General features: G+C 37.8%; 1 protein-coding gene across 1 annotated transcript in view; it reads left to right on the top strand.

The window, feature by feature from the left end:
* EPB41L4A (erythrocyte membrane protein band 4.1 like 4A) overlaps positions 1-21,359 on the top strand; it is a 225,689-nt gene that overhangs the window by 109,258 nt on the left and 95,072 nt on the right. The window contains exons 3-7 of the mRNA XM_033111228.1: positions 2,734-2,785; positions 8,305-8,383; positions 17,176-17,273; positions 18,409-18,529; positions 20,962-21,049. Coding sequence (XP_032967119.1) covers positions 2,734-2,785; positions 8,305-8,383; positions 17,176-17,273; positions 18,409-18,529; positions 20,962-21,049 — 438 coding nt within the window. The remainder of the gene's footprint in view (positions 1-2,733; positions 2,786-8,304; positions 8,384-17,175; positions 17,274-18,408; positions 18,530-20,961; positions 21,050-21,359) is intronic.

Raw genomic sequence — 21,359 nt, 5'->3', positions numbered from 1 at the left:
CTTTACCTGGCTTTTTAACGAATGAAAAACATTCTGGAAGCAAAAAAAAAAAAATTGGTTTGAGGAATCGGTAAAGGTTTTTTAGGGATGATGATGTTAGAAAAAAAGATTAAGAAGCTTTCTTTCAATTCCTGTTTCTTATTAGTTTCAAGATGAGAATAGACAGAATAGTAAGACCAAGGGCCCTTTTCTTTGCCTTCCCTTGCCTTCACTTCTCCCTCCTCTCCCCTCCCCTTTTTCTTACCCTAAGCACTTATTGAGCCCTCCTGTGTACGTGTGGTGTAAGGCCTAAAATTAAGACCTAATATTACACATATCTTGACATCTGAGGGAAACTGAGGGAAGCTGGGAAAACCTCCAGTGGCTCAACTCCCTAAAGTGCTCTTATGGATAAAGTCCCCTTGACAAATAACCCTCCGGGACGCCAGCTGGCTGACATCTTGAAATTTGCCTTGTGAAACTTGGGGCCAAGAAATCAACTGATCTGCTGAACTTGGAGATTATAAATGGTATTGCTGTAAGCCTCTAAGCATATGCTACTTAGTTATGGCAACAATAGAAATCTAACACAAGTGAGTATTTTAGTCCTTATTTTTTTCAACAACAGTTTATTCCTCACAGTTCTGAAAGCAAGTGTTTAAAAATGGTTAGTTGGGTATGTTTCCTTTGGTTTTATACTCTTTGAAAAACCCAAGGATCGTCAAACCATTTTATTCTATATGAGTGGCCAGAAGCAGTCCATCCGCCTAGTGTTTCCGTTTCATGAGAAGCATCCATAGCTTTATGTACCTAGAGGAAAGGGTTGCTCTGTGTCTAACTCACGGCGTAGCGTTTGGATGGATTTTACTCTCGCTGGATGAATCAGTGTTTCCCTGTGATCCGTTATTTTAACACCACAGCCACATCTGTAGTCACCGTGGGCTCCAAAAGCAGTCCACTGATTACAGCCTCGGCTTCAAACATCTTTTTTATTTTAAAAGTGAGTGATTTTAGACCTTCAAAAATTGAGAAATGATTAGGAGCAGATTAATAAACATTGCATTATAAGTTGCTACATATATATGTTACTTTACTTTTTTAAACAGTTAAAACACTGAAACTGTTCTATGAGTGACAGATAGTGAAGATTATGTATACTGGGGGGGGGCAAAAAAATGTATACACGTGCCTTGCATTCAGCTTTTGTTATTGGTATACATTGAGTTTTAATGTATACAGTTTTAATACAGTTTTTTTCCTTTCTTAAAATGTGTATACATTTTTTGGGCACCCTCTGTATATATACATGAACAGAGTTTAGTCCTGTACTAAAGCTTACAATAAAATGATTATGACATATATTTAGTATGAATAATTGTTAATATATATAATTAGGGGTAAAAGGTAAGGGGAATACAAAAAATGTTCTAATTAGTATTTGTAATTATTGCTACTGTTGTGTAGCAGAGCAAGCATTTCCGCCCTTGATGGAGGGGCAGGGAAGGGGGAGCTGGGCAAAAAGCTTCCCCTGGACTCCTTTTCCAACCCCGATTCCTGACCTGGGGTGTCAGGGGAATGTGGGTGTTTTCAGCAGGGTGAACACAAGACTGCTGGGAGTGAAGTGGCTCAAGGTGACCCAGCCCCTGCCTCGCTGCTGTGAGAATCCCTTCTTCTTTTAGGAACACGCGAACGTGGAAACTGGTTAGCTAGGTCCTTGGGATCTCTGACATTTGGCAGGACGGTGAGGGGTGAGGTTGGGCTCTGGACTCCCTTCAGTTATGTGTCCTTCTGGGGAAACCAGGATGCCCCCTCTGTGTTTCTCCCCTGCTCTTCCCCCAGATGGAGATGAGGCTGAAGGCTTGTTTCTTTTTCTCTCCATGATTTTATTTCACAAGGGTGAGATTTAAAGGACGGCCTCTAAATTTTCCCATCACCATCTGCAATTGTGTTCATTAAATATTAATTTGAGTGAATAAGCAAGTACCTCAGGCTGGCTAAAGGCACTTATTAAGATGACCCTTACACCTAAATAATAGTCATCACTAGCATGTATTACATACTTAGTATGAGCCGGAGACTGTGTTAAAGACTTTATATGAATTCACTTATTTTGTCCTCACAGCAAGCCTAGGAGGAAGGATCAGTGATATCCAGTGACTTGGTCCAAGTTACATGGTGATGACGAGGGGAGAACCAGGACAGAATCCAGCGGGGTCAGCCTGGGACTCGGACCATCCTCAGCCAGTGCACTGAGCTGCCTGTCCGGGATAGTTAATGAGGATTTTATCTAATTTCTTCCTTACCTCTTGCAGCGACACCTATAAGGAATGGGGCTGGAAGTGAAGAGGGTGAAGACTTTTAGGGGGAGACATGGCTACTGGAGGGTTGTGATAGGGACTTTGGAAAGAGACTTGGGGCGCATTCTCTGTGGCCATCGTTTTCCCACCAAAAGCAGTAAGACACTCATCAACACCTTGATATTACTGATCTTGTAATCAGTACGAGAATTCAACTAAGAACCCAGCAAGTGCTGTTTCTCTTCTCTGCTGTTCTCTGAACATTGACATCACCTTTTTTCTTTTAATGTCCTAGCCGCAGAAAGCTCTTCTGTTGTGGGTATGAGTATATATGATATGTTAAATGCTTTACTTATGATTTAAATGTCATTTCAAAGAACACTTCGCAAATGTTCTGGAAGTAAAGGCCGATGGCAAGCAACTAATTTCTATAACTACGCTTTTCTTCCTCACACAGTATTGGCTGGATCCTGCAAAAACCCTTGCTGAACACAAAGAACTGATCAACAGTAGGTATTTAATTTTAATTTTGTTAAGGGGTGCCTTGAAAATGACACAATGTCCATGATTAGTTGGGTGCAGAAATAGGCTTTAGGGCTACAGGGGAGAGTACCAGTACTCAAGTACCCAAGTGCCAGAATACGGATATGTGTGTGTGTCCATTTCCAGGTCTCTGCAAATGCTGATTAATTTTGAAAGATTCTGAGTAGATGTTAGTATTGAATTCTGCGTGGGGTATGCCTGCTTTTGACTTTAGTCTGTAGTTTTTCTAGTTGCTTGTCTTTAAATTTTCACCTTAAAAGAGAAAAGGCACCGAGGCCCTGATTTGGAAAAAGAGGTGGATATCCAACCTTTTAAAATGCTCAAGCTTGTTGGGTTAAGGAATGGTTTTGTCACACTATTCGGTTTGCTGAGTCTGTAATTAAGTGCCCTTGTGGGGGCGGCGGGTTAGCTCAGTTGGTTAGAGCACGGTGCTCTCCATAACGAGGTCGCCAGTTTGAACCCCACATGGGCCACTGTGAGCTGCACCCTCCACAACTAGACTGAAACAACTACATGACTTGAAGCCGATGGGTTCTAGAAAAACACACTTAAATAATAACTTTTTAAAAAGTTTGAGAAAAAAAAAAAAAAGTGCCCTTGTGACCTGAAAGATTTCTATGGCTTCAGAAAGGACCCGTCTATTTTGCTTTTGGTTTTATTAATATGAATCTTACTAGGTGAGTCAATATAATTAAAGTTATATTTGTTAATTTCCATAACCCAAGTTTTGATAAATGCATGTGTGCACGTGTACACACCCATACTCGCAGTCCTTACGTATGCAAAAGAGTAGTTATTTTTAAAAGATTATCTTTTTAAAAATTATAGTAAAATATATCATGTAAAATGTACTATTTTAACCATCTTTGAGTGTACAATTTAGTGGCATTAAGTACATTTACGTTGTTTTACAACCATCACCACTATCCATCTCCAAAACTTTTTCATTGTCCCAAACTGAAACTCTGCACTCATTAAACCCTTTTGCTTTAATATGCAAATTATTGCTAATAAGACCTAGTGATTCTTCTGGCCCTTATTAGCCGCATTCTGAGTCTATACTTTCCATGTGTATCGGCTGGTTGCCTGCAGTAATATCGGTCCCATGGCGCTTCACAGACCCCAAAGGCAGGAACATACAGTAAGAATAAAACATTGGTATTACAATTGAAGAAAGATTAGGTAACTGAAGAATACATTGTTTGATATCTTATCTCATGAGATAGTTTGATAATTAATGAAGGAGAATGGCTTTCCTATCTCCAGTAGATTAGTCAGAAAAAATACGTATAAAAATGGCAGAATACAAGTACTTGCTAATCACCACGATTCTCATAGGTAAGTCTTGATGTATTTATCTCTCTGCTAATGGGAGACTGTTTTGTTTATCGTTTGTTTGTTGTTATTGGAAGATTCTTTATTATCATTAAAAATGTTGAAATTAGTCTTCACAAAAGGTAGATTAGAAGATTCCCAATTTCTGGCTTCTATATTTTTTAATAAAGTAAAAGAATATTAACTTACTTTACACAAGGATTTTTTAAGGGTAGAAAAGCATGGATTCAAGATAATAATAACTTAGGCATTTGCTTCATCAGTGCCTGATTTTTATAGTCAGTTTTAGAATACGAAGCCAAAATAATCTGACTAGATATATACTTGCTCCGAAGTGTCCATTTCCATAGCCTTTTTGATTGAACTATAAAACAGTTGTGCATATGATAGCATTTGTGCTCCGAAGGTATTATAATTGTTGCCCTGAGAGGCTGCATGGAACAGCCGCCAGAAAGCGCTGAACTCTGGGTATCGGCAAACTTGGTTCTCACTTTGTGATCTCTGTGCTCTTAGGCAAGTTGCTTCCCTCCTTCGAGCTTCACCTGCCTTGCGTATGTTACCAGGGAGTTGACGAGAATCAAGTATTTAGGAAACATTTTTGTACTTTATCAAAGGTCACGATGCCTTATTATTTAGAACACAAGCCATTTTTTATATACACGTGGGAAATGGAGGGCTGATTTAGCCTGTACGTCCGTTAAGAAAATCAGCCCAAACCAAATGTTTTTAATTATGTATTTTTCAAACTTCTGCATCACCTCTCATTGCTAAACATGTTTGCAGTGGCTGGGCTTGGTCAGTAAGGTGTAATCTGTCATGTTCCAGAGAACAGAAGCATCTCTGCACTCGGGACAAGGCCTTGTTCCCTTTGGGAACCGTCTTGGCAGCATCTGTGCTCCTACCGCCCCCAGACGCCAACCCCAGTGGCCTGCGGGCACAGGCCGACCCATCTGCTCAATAACACAGAGCTTGATTGACAAAGACGGATCAGCGGAGGGTGGACTTCCAGGCGCTTCTAAATATTTAATAGTCTGTGCCTCCCTGACATCTCCGTGAAGGGGTAGAGGTGTGTTTGGCAGAAATACAAACACAGTGATTAACTAAACATAGAAACCGAACATACGGAATCAGTGCTCATGGTGAAAAATTATAAGTTTCCTTGAACACTTAGTTTTTACAGAAGCTCTAGCGTAAGAAGTGCCTGTATAGGAAGGCGTGAGGGGAGAGGAGTGGGGGCCCCAGCCATGGTTGTCTTCTGTGTACCAGGAGCAGGGCTTTGGGATTCTACAAACATAGCATGTGTGTGTCATAATAATAATGAAGAATGACATAGTTTGTATGTTATAAATGCATTTTGGATTTCTTACCTTTTGTGCTATTTATTGTCCTTTTCCCAGCTTCTAAATTTGTGACTTCACTTACTCCGTTAAAAATGAAAAGAGAAAGACTAAGGGTTACTTTATGTTGATTACACAGTAGCAGAGACCGGGGATCCCATGTGCAGGTGGAAGTATTTTTACTGAGGTGCATAGTTAATGTTTTCTTCTTTTTGATTTGTGTGGGAGACCTTCTGTTTAAGGAAAAATTAGAAACGAGGACTACTGATCGCTGCACCAGGTAACAAATCTGTTTTTAAGGTTTTAATATATGATCCAGTTAACACACTGCTCAGACGTATGTACTTTTTCAAACAGTGCAGGTTAGATTCATAGCTTCTGAAATCTTGTGTTCTAAATAATAAGGCATCTAGTGAAAGCATAAGGTGATGTGATTGGTACCCAAGGGGCTTGTGTCCTCTCTCACAATATGAGTTTTTAATTATATTTGCCCACATACGTACAAGTCCAGGCTGTGTTTTATGTATATATTTGGTATCGGTGCACGTAGTTCTTGGTTGTGTGGTAAATGACGGAAATCAGAAATGTCTTCTTAAATCTGTAAGAACACATCTTAGATTCAGGAAAGTTTAAGAATGAGACATATATTGGCCGTAATCCTTCCACATAGTCTCACTGATGATATTTTTTGTTCTTAAATGGTAAGAGATATAGATGATAAGACACACGTAACATACCAATGTTGTTGAGAGAGTAGAATAAATGTTCTCACTGGGGGAAAAAAGAGATAAAGATGTGAGGGGATGGATGTGTTAATTAACTCGATGGGGGAAATCCTTGCACAATGTACACATATATCACATCATCCTATTGCATACTTGAAATATCTTACAATGTAATTTGTTGATTTACCTCAATAAAGCTGGAAAAAAAGTTTCCTGACCCTCTTCCCAAAGTTTGCCACTGTTAGTAATTTCTTACGTATTCTAAGGGCAACAATATTTTAACAGGTAACTTTCTTTTTTACAAAAGGGATCGTATTTTTGCAGTCAGAAATATAGATTGCTGATCTTTCCCCATCCTCACACAGAGTTCTCGCTCTGCCTATTTAAACAGTTGCGTGGTACCATATATATAATATATATTATATATCTCTATATATCTATATCTATATCTATATCGTCTATCTATCTATCTATATATATCCTTTGGTTAACTTAAATGGTCCACCTGCTGCTGAGCATTTAAGTTGTTTGCAGCTTTTCACAGTTACTTTTTTTTTGGGGGGGGTACTTGGTGATGGATGGTTTTAAAACCATTTATTTTGTTTATGAATAATCATCATTATGAAAAAATACATGTATGTTGTAGAAAATGGAAAAATTATAAATTAATAAAAATTGTGCATAACCTCACTAACCGGAGATAAGAACCAGCAACGTTCTAGTGTATTTGGTCCTGTCTTTTTTCCTGTGTTTCTAAACACATAGACCCATATGCATATAGAGATAATCTGCATAGTTAAAGATCTGTTACATAACTGTTTCTTTGTCATTTTATATTTTCTTGTGTCTTGAGAAATTCTTGGTAAGTATTATTTTTAAACGACTTTATTGAGATAGGTTTAACATAAAAATTATATATACTTAAGGTGTACAACTTGATGTTTTGATATATGTATACATTGTGAAATGATCAGCACAATCAAGCTAAGTAGCATATCTGTCACCTCTATACACCTGTTACCAGTGTGTGTGTGGGGAAGAGGGGTGCGAAGATTTAATTTAAGATGTGTCCTCTTAGCAAATTTCAAGCATACAATATAGTATCTTAACTGTCATCACCATGTTGTACATTAAATCCCCAGAACTCATTCATCTCCCATAACCGAAACTTTGTACCCTTTGAGCAACATCTCGTTTTCCCCTCCCCCAGCTCCTGGCAACCACCGTTCTACTCTCTGCATCTATGTTTGTGACTATTTTAGATTCCACGTATAAGTGATGTCAGGCAGTATTTGTTTCTGTGTGTGTGTGTGTGTGTGTGTCTGGCTTATTTCACCTAGCATAATGTTCTCCAGGTTCATCCACGTTGACTTAAATGGGATGATCTTCTTCTTTATTATGGCTGAATAATATTCTTCTGTGTGTGTGTGTGTGTGTGTGTGTGTGTGTACATCACATTTTCTTTATCCACTTTTTCACTGATGGACCCTTAGGTTGCTTCCATATCTTGGGGATTGTGAGTAACGCTGCAGTGAAGTGGAGTGCAGATATCTCTTCAGGATCCTGATTTTATTTCCTTTAGATAATATACCCAGAAGTGGGGTTGCTAGATCATATGGTAGCTCTGTTTTTAATTTTTTGAGGATATTCCATACTGTTTTTCATAGTGGCTGCACCAATTTACAATCCCACCAGCAGTGTACAAGGTTTCTCCACATCCTCACGGATACTTTTGTCTTTTTGATAATAACCGTTCTTACAGGTGTGTGTGGTGATATCTCATTCTGGTTTTGATTTGCGTTTCGCTGATGATTTAGTGATGTTGGGCACCTTTTTGTGTATTTGTTGGCCATTTATTTTTTAGAAAAATGTCTATTTAGGTCTTTGCCCATTTTTTACATTGGGTTATTTCTTCATTGCTATTCAATTGAATGAGTTCCTCACATTATTTTGGCTATTAACTCCTTATCCAGTATATGGTTTGCAAATATTTTTGGTTAGTGTAATATTTAATAGTTGTATAATAATAGACATTACTTTGACTCGTTTATAATGTAACATTTAATTAATTTCTATTTCTTATTTTAGCTGGACCTCCATATACTTTGTATTTTGGTATTAAATTCTATGCTGATGATCCCTGTAAGCTTAAAGAAGAGATAACCAGGTACAGTATTTACTTGTCTTTTGAACAGTTCATGTATGGCATGTACAAAAGGCTTTATTTAAAAACAAATGGAGGTCAAATATTTGGATGTATATCTACCTGCCTTTTGTAATGCATCTCCTGAGAGAGTTAAATTTAAACTAGTATTGCACGAGGCAGGTCAGTGTCTGATGAGAGATGCGTTTGAAGAATGGCATGAACCTGGGTGACACGATGATAGATTTTGCGTCTGCTGTGATGAGCTATTTCCGTATCATTATTGTGAAGGATGCATTCAGCCTTTGTAGTCATATAAAAGTAGCGATTTGAATAGCCTAAAGAAAGGGTATGTTGATACTGTGTATATATGGAAATATAAATTTGAAGAGCCAGTCATTTCTCTTTAATTGGTTGTAGCTTCACTGTCAGCTGTCTAGGGGTTTCATTTATCGCTGTAGGAAATGAAAAATTGCTTTTAGTATTTTATGATGTATTACATCACCTTCGTCATCAAATGTTTTATTTCAGTTAAGGCAGAATTTTCAGTTGGTATTAATTCTGTTGTTAAATAGTCCATGCCAGCATTTGAAAATGGCTTATAAATGGCAGACAAAAGCATTATGTTTGCGCTTATCCCACTTGTGACCTGACTGTACGTGGTAGCAAAAACAAAAGCGTTTTTCCTAACTTAGCTCTAAGTGGTCAGCTTTCCTAGTGAACCCCTATCATTGGCTCGAGTAAAACCTAATGCATTATTTTAAAAAATGTAAAATCATATCTTTGATAACTAAGGCAGTCTGTCATTTTGGTTCTATTCCATCGTCTCATCTTTTGCCTTAGACTTTTTTTGTCTTGATTCTGGACTGCATGCGGAAGAGTGAGAAGGGGGTAGGCTAATTGGACCCTTTCTATTCCACTCAGAAGTGCTATAATTAGGCCTTATTTTTAGAACTGTGCTGATGTCTGCATTCATGTTTTCCATTGCCACATTGTTAGTGAACATTTGCAAAGCAAGGCTGCCCATCCGTTCAGGCTTTCCACAGCACACCTCTGTAGGAGAAGGGCCATTGTGTCGTGGATTTGTTAAAGAGTGGGATTCTATCTATGTTAAAGTTTCATGAGTAGTCTTTGCAGTCAAGACGGATTTCTGAGTCATGGGCTCATGGGGAAACTGAGTCCACATTACATAGAAGCTCATTTGTATCTGTAACTCATTCGGGAATTGCAAGGGAACAACATTTTAGGAAAATACAAGAAGTCCTTCATTTAGAGGTTGTCAGTTACCTCTCTGTGCTTCAGTTTCTTCAGCTGTAAAATTGGAGATGTACATGTCTCGTGAGGATTGTGGAAGCATTCCTTGAAGTAATGTATGTGAAGTTCTTATACAGTTGACTCTTGAACAACATGGATTTGAACTGCATGGGTACACATATACATGTTTTTTTCAATAAATACTATAAATGTATTTTCTCTTATGATTGTCTTAACACTTTTTTTCTCTAGCTTACTTTATTGTAAGAATATAGTATATAACACATATAACATACAAAATTTGTGTTATCAGTAAGACTTCTGGTCAACAGTAAATTTTGAGGGAGTCAAAAGTTATACATGGAGTTTTAACAGCGCAGGGCATTGGCACCCCTAATACCTCACCCACGTTGTTCAAGGGTCAACTGTAGTTGATTGTGTAGTTGGTTGTATTTGGTTGTGTAGTTGGTTGTGTTTGTCTCATAGTAAGTGCTTGATAAATGTTAGCACTTATTATGTCATATAAATGTTAGCTTATTATTTGTCATTTTGTTCTGGCAGTTCAGTGGAGTTGCATTTTAAATGAAGATTAGGTTCCAAAAGATAAGTGATTTAGAGTTAAGAAGGAGGAAAAAGAGCAGTGTTTTATAATGTATTATTTCACATCTGTGCATCAAATATTAATATGAACCAAAGTTTTCCTTCAGAATCTACTAACAGCTCAGTAACAGAATACATGGATTTGTGTGTTATGTACAACCCCACAAAATATTCAGTACCACCTGTTTTTCTTCAAATACTAGACCAGGTCATGTAATTAAGAACCAGATGACATAATTGGCTTACAAGTAGTGGCTGTGATGTACAATAATTTATTTGTATTGCCCGAAACATATGGCTGAATTTAGGTAAGTTAAATGTGTACTTCATGTCATACCACTATACACTATTTCCTGAAGATCAAGTCATTGATTTGTATGAATATGTTAACTTAAATGGATAGGTGTAATGGACCTTGGAAAGGAAGTCCATTACATGAGATAATTTTGGCAAAAGCAAAAATCGAAATGAAAAAAAAAATTCCCCAATATATGCTGTTAAGGGAAAAGTCTACTGAAGTCAGCATTTTCGAGCTGACTATTCATCTTGCTTCAATTCTTTTGACAATTTTTTTTGTCCTACTCTGTGTTGGTTCTTAGGTTGTTTATAATTTTTTGATATGAAAAATTACTATGGCAAACATACTTATACCTCTTCTCCCATGTATATAGTTTTTTTGGTAATCATACTATTCATATTGTAGAGCCCTCTTTTCACCATCAGACCCTTTTGTTTTATTCCTGCATAATATTCCATAATTTATTTAACTGTGGGATGGCTCTCCAGTTTCCTTCTTTTAAATTATAGGTAATGTGGCATTGAATCTTCTCATGTACATATATGATCATACTAGATACAGTATTCTAGAAGAATGCCATATTTAGGGAAAAAAAACCCCAAAACCTAGAGGTGAATGGGATACACAGGAAAATAAGGTTCCAGACCATGAGAAATGTAAGTGAAAGAATCATATCAACTTGGAGTATCTGTTATGTGCCGTAATACATTTTCTGAAATAAAGCTGGGGGACTCCAAAGTTATATATCCTAACCTTCACCCTTATAGAACATTCCTGATATGTCAGCCCTCTTCTTTGTAAACACTTTAAAGATAGGAAACCTTACTGCCTCGTAAAACAGTAGGAAATTCCATAAGAAATAAATTTCTGAATCTTCTGTCATCAGTACTAGGTTTTCTTTCTAGGTCTATGCAGAATAAATCTAATCTCTCTTCTTTGGTCCTTTAAATAATTCATGACCTCATGACATTTGTTAATCTTATTTTCAATTCTGATTCAAAATATTATGACAGCCTTCCTTGTATTCCGTGTCATTCATAGCTCTGTATCTTCTGCAGATTTGATCGATGTAACACATATACTGGTTCAGAAGACAGCCTTTAATAGAGTCAGACAGGCTGAGGTTTGCATCCTTGCCCTGCCACTCACTAGTTGTGTCATCTTGAGAAGATAAACTGACCTTTTTAAAGTCTGTTTTCTCATTGTAAAGTTGAATTAAAGTGTTTCTTCAAAAAGATGACTGGAGGAATATGGAAGATAATACATGCAAAATACTTACCATAAGGCAAACATGTAAGTGATTAGTAGATGGTAGGGGTTAGCTAAAATGGAAATGACAATTGTTTCACATTTTCAAATTATTGATTACAAAATTAGGGAGGAAAAGACCAACTTGGCGCCCTGAGATAGGTCTTCCAGTCAATCCTCTAATCAGAACTTCCTGGCTGTAGTTGTTCATTTAACTATGAATCATCCCACTACTGCCCTCCAGCCTGCATTTCTTGAATTTGTCTGAAAAGACAGAATTCACTCACTCACCGACCCATCGTTGAATAACTACATGGAACATCATGTTTCAGTGGGCTGAGTACCAAAGAGAGTCAGAAGTGACCACAGAGAGATGGGCTTTCAGTTCTCCGGAGAGGAGGACAGAGAGGAGGACAGAGAGACGGTCCATTGCTTTGTTGCCAACCCCACCTGTGATGCCATTGAAATTTCCCTGAACTTGTAAGGCTCTAACAACTATTTCTAAAAAAAAAAAATAATGTTAGTTCCAGATATCTTGTTCACAATGAACACTTTTTAGCTTCTGAAAACAGGTCTTTGTTACTTAGTTTGTTTTGTAATATTTTATAGTATTTACTGGGGATTGACATTAAGCTCATCCATTATTATTATTTTGGTAATCCATATTATTCACTTTGTGAAAGTTAGCTTGTTTTAGCTTCTTTGCTAGTTGAGTGACCTTCAGTTACACATCCACTTCTGAAGTCTCTGTTTCTTTCTCTAAATGAAGATAATCGTCCTCAATCCTTCAGAGTTGAGGCAAGGGTCACATTCCAGTATGGATGCAAAAGAAATTTGTAAACTTCAAAGGACTATACAAATGTAAGGTGATACTGTTGCTATTTGTTCTTGTATTTTAATCTTCAGTTTTAAACGTCTGAGGCAAAAGTGTTATTCCAGATCTTCATTGTTACTGTCTCTTGAGAATTATTGGATGCTTCCTCGATTATTTTTCCTCTTAAGTCATACGTGCCATTTCCCCCACAGTGTTCAATATCATGTTATTATTTAAACATTTCCCTCTGTCTCTCACATTTAAGTTAGGCTCCTGTCACATGCTGTGTTACTTCTCTGTGGGATGCTAAAAACAACGCTCCTCCTGTTTAGGTAAGTCCTCTCCTCTTAGATTCTTCAGTGTCACATTCAACTGGCACGGGAAATCAAGCTTCTCCTTGTCCCCACGTCTTTTAGTTTGCTCACCAGGGTCTCAGGTCACTGGGAGGTACACTTCAGGCTGCTTTGGTGTGAGCATTCCTGGCTGCCTTTGAGCACGGAATCGCAGGAGAACCTTCTGTTTGGGCTCCTGAAAGAACAGGGTCTCTGTCTTCCCCTTCTCGAAGCCAATCTCCGTTGCCCATTCTTCTGGCCTCTGATACTTGCTAAATTTGTTAATGGTCCACACGACTTAAACATCCTTGCTGTCAGTTCAGCTCTTTTTATTGAACAGCAGATAAATGGAAAACTGTGAAGCCCATATTTCAAGCCCTTCACTTGTACTGGTTGTAGTGTTGAGATAAGTGTGGATGGAAGGGGAGACAGAGCATTTCTCCCCTGTGGGCACACAGGCTAACTTGGGAGATAGTGCAAATACACCAGTATATTAATTTATATAAAAAAATAACTGATAGATGCTTTATGAAGCCTCTGCTTTGCACCAGAATGTATTCTGGAAAGCTTTCTTCTTGTTTTTTTTCTGGTTCTTAATGAGTTTCTTTATGGTATTTTATTTTTTATTTTTTTATTAGTTTCCAGTGTACAAAACAACACGGCGATTAGATATTTTTATACCTCACAAAAATATAACCCCATAAAGCCTATTACCCATCTGATACTGTACATAATTATTACAGTATTATGGACTATATTCCCTATGCTATATATATCCCCATGACTATTTTTTCAAAATTATAGTTGACATGCAATATTATATTAGTTTCAGGTGTACAGCATGGTGGTTAGACAGTTATATCACTTATGAGTCCAGTACCCATCTGACATTATACATAGTTTTTACAATATCGTTGACTATATTCTTCATACTGTACTTTTACATCCCCATGATTATTTTGTAACTACCAATTTGTACTTAATCCCTTCATCTTTCTCACCCTGTCTCCCAACTCCCCTCCCATTTAGTAACCATCAGTTTGTTCTCTGTATCCACCATGTTTCCTGGATATTAAAACCTAACCGGAAAATAAGCCCTAGCATGATTTTTCAGGAAGACATCCCCTGGACATAAGCCCTAATGTGTCTTTTGGAGCAAAAATTAATATGAGACCAGGTCTTATTTTCAGGGAAACATGGTACGAGTCTGTTTCTGGTTTGTTTGTTTGTTTATTCTGTTCTTTAGATTCCACCTATAAGTGAGATCATATGGGTATTTGTTGTTCTTAATCTGAGAAAGCTTCTTTATTGAAGTGGATCATTTTTAGTCAGCATTTTTTCCTCCAGCAGGGTACAATATAACTAGGGTCACCATATAATTTATTGTCTAAACCCTGACATTTTGGAGAATGACGAGGAGAATTACTAATACTTAGGCATGTATAATAGACACAAACTAGAACTGTCCTAGGTTAATAGGAATGCAGATTCACCCTGCATTAAACCAGAGATAAACAAGGAGTCAAGCGTCCAATCATAGCCTTAATCAGAATGACATAGAAGGTGCGACCCAACAAATCTGAATCTGTAATTTAAATATAATATTAAGTTGTACTCTAAGTGCCATAAAATGGACAAAATAAGTTATATATAGTTAATTAAAAATAGGACCTAACGTGTTTGTCTAGCATATAAAATATGATTTTATTGTATCATAAATTTGCCTTATATAAAACTAATACAACGCTTGTTGTCATAAAGATTAATCAAATTCCTAATTAAAAATAGTTTACTTGTCATCTTCTATTTTAGTGGATTTTTTAATGCAGTGACCTAAAGACGTGGTATCTTTAAAAGGTACGCTGGTAGGGAAGTTTGAACACTTTTTTTGTTCGTTTTTTTCTTTTTCTTCGTGAATTTCTCAGAGATATAGTGACTGTTCAGGTTTTTTCTGTTTTCATCCATCTATATCTGTTCATTCATATAACCACCCATCAAGACAACAACTATTTATTGAGTAGCTACTGTGTGCTGAGCCCTATACAGTGGAGATACAATCACCAGAACATTATGGATCCTTTTTTTTTTTTTTTATATCTGTTTGTCTCTGTTTCAGCTGTCTTTGTTTTTCATCGCCCTCTGTTTCTCTTTCCCTTTCTCTTTGAAGTAAACTCTTGTGGGTTTAGGTCCCTTGGTTTCTGTATTTGGCAAGGGATTTAACTATTCAGTCAGATGTTATAAAAGTCTTAATAGAGCAAGACAAATATGCATCTGTGACCCATTTCCTAAAAAAAAGTAGACTTCAGGAAAAGAAATTCCAAGTTAACAATAGGGAGAGTGGAGCTAAGTGCAAGTTTCCAGCAAGCAGCAGTAATTCTAGCAAAACGTCCATTTAGTTTGTAAGCTTTTGCACTTAATTTCTGCCAATATCACTTTACTCTGCTTCAAGACGAGCACAGGTGATTATAACCAAGTGGATTTGATATCCAAGACTAGCCTTCAGGGAAGCAAAGTTGTTAAGTAGGGCTGGAGATGTGAATGCAAGTTAGGGAGTGGTAGTGGTTGGGTAGACATTGGTTAATAGCAAGAGATGTGGCTCGAGAGGTAAGCAAGAGTCTCCTAAGCCATCTCAGGGATCTTGATCTTTATCCTGAAGACAAAGGAAGTCTTTTAGTGTTTTTTTTGTTTGTTTGTTTATTTTTTTAATCAAGGGACTGATGTGTCCTGTTTACTTTTTAAGAATCCTGTTTACCTCTCAGGAAGGTGGTTTGGAAGGGACATAACTGAATAATGACAGAGCAGAGAAGGTTTTAGAAATCCAGTGGGCAGTGACCTGGACCAGGAGACGGAGAGAAGTGTATACATTCTCGTAACTAGCAGATTTGGTGATAGAGTGTGGGTGCCAGAGGTTACACATTATTCCTAGTTTTCTCTTATTTGGCCATCTGGAAAACTCTGGTGCCATTTACGGAAATGGCCGGTGGGGAAACACAGGCTGTTAAGCAGATTTTCACTTAAGCCTGTGGGTGCAATCAAAGTTGATATCAGTCTTCTAGAAATTATCAGAGTAGCATCTGACATTTGGATTCCCTCGTTAGTCTTTGGTTGTGAGCATTTGGAGAAGAGAAATTTTATCACAGCTGATTTTTGTAATTCATTTCCTTTGCTTTTTCCTGCCCTTCCCAATGACGTCAACAGTCACCTTGAAAAGAGAAATCACAAAGGACAGCCTGAAGTGTGTGTAGGGGTGGGGGTGGAGGAGGAGGAGAGAGAGAAAGTGAAAGTGAGAAAGTGATGGTGGTGGATTGGGTTGGGTGGCTGGTTCATTGTACTGGTTCATAACCTCTGGCCTCTGTCACCCCACTGGCAGGAAGGCTGAATGGGGTGGGGCGGGATGGGGCAGGGGAAGCTAGCTAAAGTTGCATAACACTCTCATTAAGAGAGACATAGGGTCAGATTTCCTAGATTCCAGTTCTGGTTCTACTACTTAACTAGCTGTAGTATTTTGGACAAGTTAACTTCATCTCTTTGTGTCTGTTAGTTTCTTCATCTGCAAAATGGAGCTTATAATAGTACTGGCCTCACATTAAAGTCTTACATAAGTTATTGTATGTAAAATACTTGGGATGAGTTCCTATATTTGCAATGTTTAGAATGGTGGGTGGCACTATTATTATACCATGTTTTCTTTAGGCACGTGGAATGAGCACAGCTGCAGATAATGGGTATGGTTTTAACAAGTGGGAGGATTGATGGAATTACGCTGTCATGACCTTTTTGTCCTGCATCTATGATTTTCCACCCTGTAGATAACACGTGTGATATAGGTTGGGTCCTTGGGATTTCTTCCTCCCATGAACCTCTTGTTGTCATAGAAGTGGCAGTAATGAGAATGTTGAGAATAGCTTATACGTAACTTCTACATCAGCTTTATGAGGTGTAGATACTTCACTAACCCAGTTTTACAGGTGAGGAGACTGGCTGTGAGGTTAAGCCACCCACCAAAGCCACAGGTTAGTGAGTGCTGGAGCTGGGATGCAGCACAGCCAGCGTAACTTGAGAGCCTGAATTTTTCAGCCACTACCGTGTTGCCTCTATAGAGTGTGTTTAAATAGTCCCTGTTTCCTCAACAGCTACCTCACGAAAGAGCAGAAAGTACTTTATTTTCATTCAAGTTGATAAGTTGTTTTCTTGAGTCTCAGGCTCTGAAGCTTCAGGTCTGGGTAGCGTCAGATGTCATTAATCTCTTTTTTCCCTGTTTCTTTTTTAGATACCAGTTTTTCTTGCAGGTGAAGCAAGATGTCCTTCAGGGCCGGCTGCCCTGCCCTGCCAACACTGCTGCTCAGCTGGGAGCATATGCCATCCAGTGTAGGTGCCACTTAAGTAAATTTGCTTCAGATGTGGGAGGGAAATATTTGAATTTTTCTTTTTAAGCCGGTATATATGCTAAAATGTTTCTTATCAAATGACCTTTTGCTAAAACAAACAAAAAAACTGAATTTAGTCCGAATTCAAGTTTTCATTCGTGTTCCTCTAGAAGCTGTGCAAACGAAGCCAGTTACACATTTATGCCTTGTAGTAGGTCACCTGCAGTTTGAGTCACAGGAATAGTATTGATTCTTGATTAAGTGGAGGGTCTGAAAATGCTTTCTGCTCTACACTCCCCACATGACCATTGATTCCCCCAAGGCTGTTATGTCTCAGAGATCACATTGCTTCCAAGCAGCTGTTGTGAAGATGCTGTGTGGTCAGGTGCCAACGCCAGCTCACCGACTGGTACCCCTCAGTGCTTGCTTCAATAGGGCGGCCATGTGGGGCAGTACCAGGTTGCATTGTCAGTTTGGAGGCTGAGGTGGGGTGCAATGACACAGCATGTCCCCCCGTGCCTTGGTGGCACTTGCAGGTCAGAAATAGTCTAGGAAAAATATCCTATGAAAAATGTCCCATCGATCAACTGGGTTGGGCTTGGAAGGTGGACGAATGTAGGGAGGAGAATTTTTATACGCATAATACAGTGAGCTTTTTGGTTTCATTTTGCTTCTGGTGTAAACTGTGATGCCGTTGTGTGCAACATTGTATTATATTTCCATGAGCATTATTTGGGACAAATACATATGTCCTATTTCTTGGTGTCATTGTCTGAGAGGATCTGTTGGGATCATGGTTGTTCTTCACGTCTAGAATTTCCAATATATATACTCTAAATTCTGCTTACAGCCTTTTTTTCTCATATAAGCTGATAAGAATAATTGAAATGAAAATGGTGATAATTATAGTCTTTCAGAAAGGAAAAATACAGAATTTATGTTTAATAAGATTTTGTTTATACCATTCATATATGCTCCTCAGTTATTTTTTTACTAAAATTATTTAATTATGTTATATATGAATGTATTAATACGGCATTTGAAGGAAATGTTCCAGCGTGACATTTTCAGTCCTGTATTTTTAGGAATATTTTCCTAGAATGGAAAAAAAATTACATTTTTTTTTTCTTTTTAAGCTGAACTTGGAGATTATGACCCATATAAGCACACAACAGGATATGTGTCCGAGTATCGGTTTGTTCCTGATCAGAAAGAAGAACTCGAAGAAGCCATAGAAAGAATTCATAAAACTCTAATGTAAGAATTACATTTTATTAACTATAATCAACATGCTGTACATTAGATCCCCAAAATATCATCTTATATCTAGAAGTTTATCCTCTCTGACCAATATCTCCTCCATACCTCCCACCCTAGTTACCGGCCCATGATAACCACCATTCCAGTCTCTGTTTCTATGAGGTTGGCTTTTTTAGGTTCCACATACAAGTGATATCATATGGTGTTTGTCTTTCTCTGACTTATTTCACTAAGTATAATGCCCTCAAGGTCCACCCATATACTTGAAAGTAGCTAAGAAAGTAGATCTTAAATGTTCTCACCACAAGAAAGAAATGGTAATTATGTGACATGATGGAGGTGTTAGCTAAACTGTGGTGGTAATCATTTTGCCATTTGTAAATGTATTGTATGGTACACCTTAAACTTACACAAGATTTGTATGTCAATTATATCTCAATAAAGCTAGAAAAACATAATGTTTAATATTACCTCAACCACCATTCTTTGCTATTGGCAGGCTTAAGAAAAGTTTCTAGAATGATAAATTCTTCACCTTTGCCTGGAACATTCTAGCATTCTTTCTCTTTTTAAAGTTTTTACTGCTTACACTATTAAAATGCTCCTAGAAACCCCAAACGATTTATAAAATATAAAGGAGAGAGTAAATCCTAATACCTAAAGTCGAGATATTTTTGGCCTTTCAGATCACTCTCTATGCATAGTTTCCCATAGAGAAAATCTATTACATATAGATTTATGTATGTACGATTTTACTTACATGGAATCATTCTGCATATACTATATTTTGCAGTCTATTTTTTCAGTTACCAGTACCTTGTGAAATTTATGTTTTTAACTAGAAATATATTTTATAACCACAAAAGCCCTAATGTATTCTGGATTTGCTATATTGTGAGTTTAAATTCTTCACCGTTATAAGCAAAGTCCTATTCAGTCTATAGCAACGGATCTGGAAATCATGACGACACCATTGTGGAGCCTTGGAGGGTATTATGTTAGCACCACATGTACTTCTGAGAATATACCCGCCTCCTAGTAGATTTTCAATTAATGGCCTGCAGCATTGGAGTTATAATTTAATTATAGTTATTTTAGTTAAATCCTCCATACTGATTAACGTTGCTTTATTGTCTCTTATGTAACATTCCCTCTTGAATTTGCTTGGTTTCCAATCTTATTATAGTGAAGGAAAAAAACAGTAGAATTAATACAGTCAACAAAAAATGTTTGCCTGAAGGATCTACTTTAGTGAGAAGCAGCAGAAGTCAATTTCTGAATTGCAATCAGAGAAACTAGGCTCTCCATCTTGTATTAGCATTCACCAGAATGCTCTCCAGGCTGATTTTAGAGCCCTTCATTTTAAGACTTTGCTGAAGTGGATGCTAAGAGAGTGCCTTTTACAACGTTAGGAAGGGCAGTGTGTTTGGCACATTCTGGGAATACTAATTCTAACAGAGGTTTCAAAGTACAGCTATATTTTTGAAATTATCAAGGAGCTTTGGGTACAGGGCCTCGTATATGTTTTATGTGATGGTGTTGACAGTGTGACTGTTATTTCTAAAAGAATAAAGGCTTGATCAAGATTTGGTAGCTTTCTTGTGTCTAACCTGTTGCAAACATTCTTCAGCGATTTCAAAAGTGTGGCTTATTACTGGCTTTTCCTGGGTCCTATGTCTGAAACATAAGAATGCATCAAAGCAGGATTTCTTAATTTAAAAAAAATTCATAGCTCCTTGTGTTAACCATTAAAAAATCTCTCTCCCTTTCTCTCTTGCACGTGTGCATACATGTGCACACACACTCATTCGTGGAGGTTCCTGCCATCCTCCATCTCACCCTCATTAGGAATGAATGCTGTGTTCTGTATAGTATCACCAATGAAGATTTTGGGTAGATTTCTAAACTCTATTAAGAAAATGACTTTGTTTTTTTACAATTTCTAAATACTAACTAATGTATTTTCAAACTACTGTGCTCAGGAGATGCTGATGAGAACGCCAGTTGGGTGGTGGGGAGCCTATTCCCTTCTTCCTACCCACCGCTGCTCTCACCTTTTTCTCTGTGGGGGAGTCGCTGGTGCATGGAGACATTTTACTCTTTGTCAAGGGTAGGCTTTTTAAATATGAGTGCTTATAATTGCTTTGGGGGTTTCTGAAGCTGAGAACTTCTCATAGATGCTCGGACATGGGGATTGGCTATAATGAGCGATTCAGTAAATGAGATTAACTTAGTACCAGTATCACCTCAGAGTATAAAATTTTTGTCATCAAGAAGGTCAGGGGCTTCTTGTAATCCAAAGACTTATGTTTGCATGAGCACAAAGGATTACTTATTATTTCAGTGCATCTAGTGAAGATGGTTTCCATTCCCTGGAAGTGCAGTGGCTCTCAGTAAAGGAAGGCTCTTTGTTTTTGTGCTGCATGTAGGGGTCAGGCTCCTTCTGAAGCAGAGCTGAATTACTTGAGGACTGCCAAATCTCTGGAGATGTATGGCGTTGACCTCCATCCCGTCTATGTGAGTAACATTTAATTAACACAGAGTATTTTCAGCTGATGACATTTTTCTTAGTGTCACTGAAATTCCCAAAGGAAAGCTGCTGTCCTGTTATTTAGTGAGCAGATGATACTTTTTCATCGGTGCCTTTTGAACACAGCGAATCTCTTGCATGGATTAAGCCCTAATGAGTTTTGCATAAAAGTCTGTGATTATATTTCCATGTGTAGAAAACAATTCACTGGGCTTGAAAACACAATCTGGATAACAGCTCCAAAGGGCTTAGCTAAACGTCAGAGTAATTTACAATTGGTCTATAATTGATTGCATG

This window comes from Rhinolophus ferrumequinum, chromosome 7 (genome assembly GCF_004115265.2).
Source record: "Rhinolophus ferrumequinum isolate MPI-CBG mRhiFer1 chromosome 7, mRhiFer1_v1.p, whole genome shotgun sequence".
In the NCBI taxonomy this organism is placed as follows: domain Eukaryota; kingdom Metazoa; phylum Chordata; class Mammalia; order Chiroptera; family Rhinolophidae; genus Rhinolophus; species Rhinolophus ferrumequinum.
Note: the sequence above shows the minus strand (reverse complement) of the source record. Positions and strands in the feature narration are given on the sequence as shown.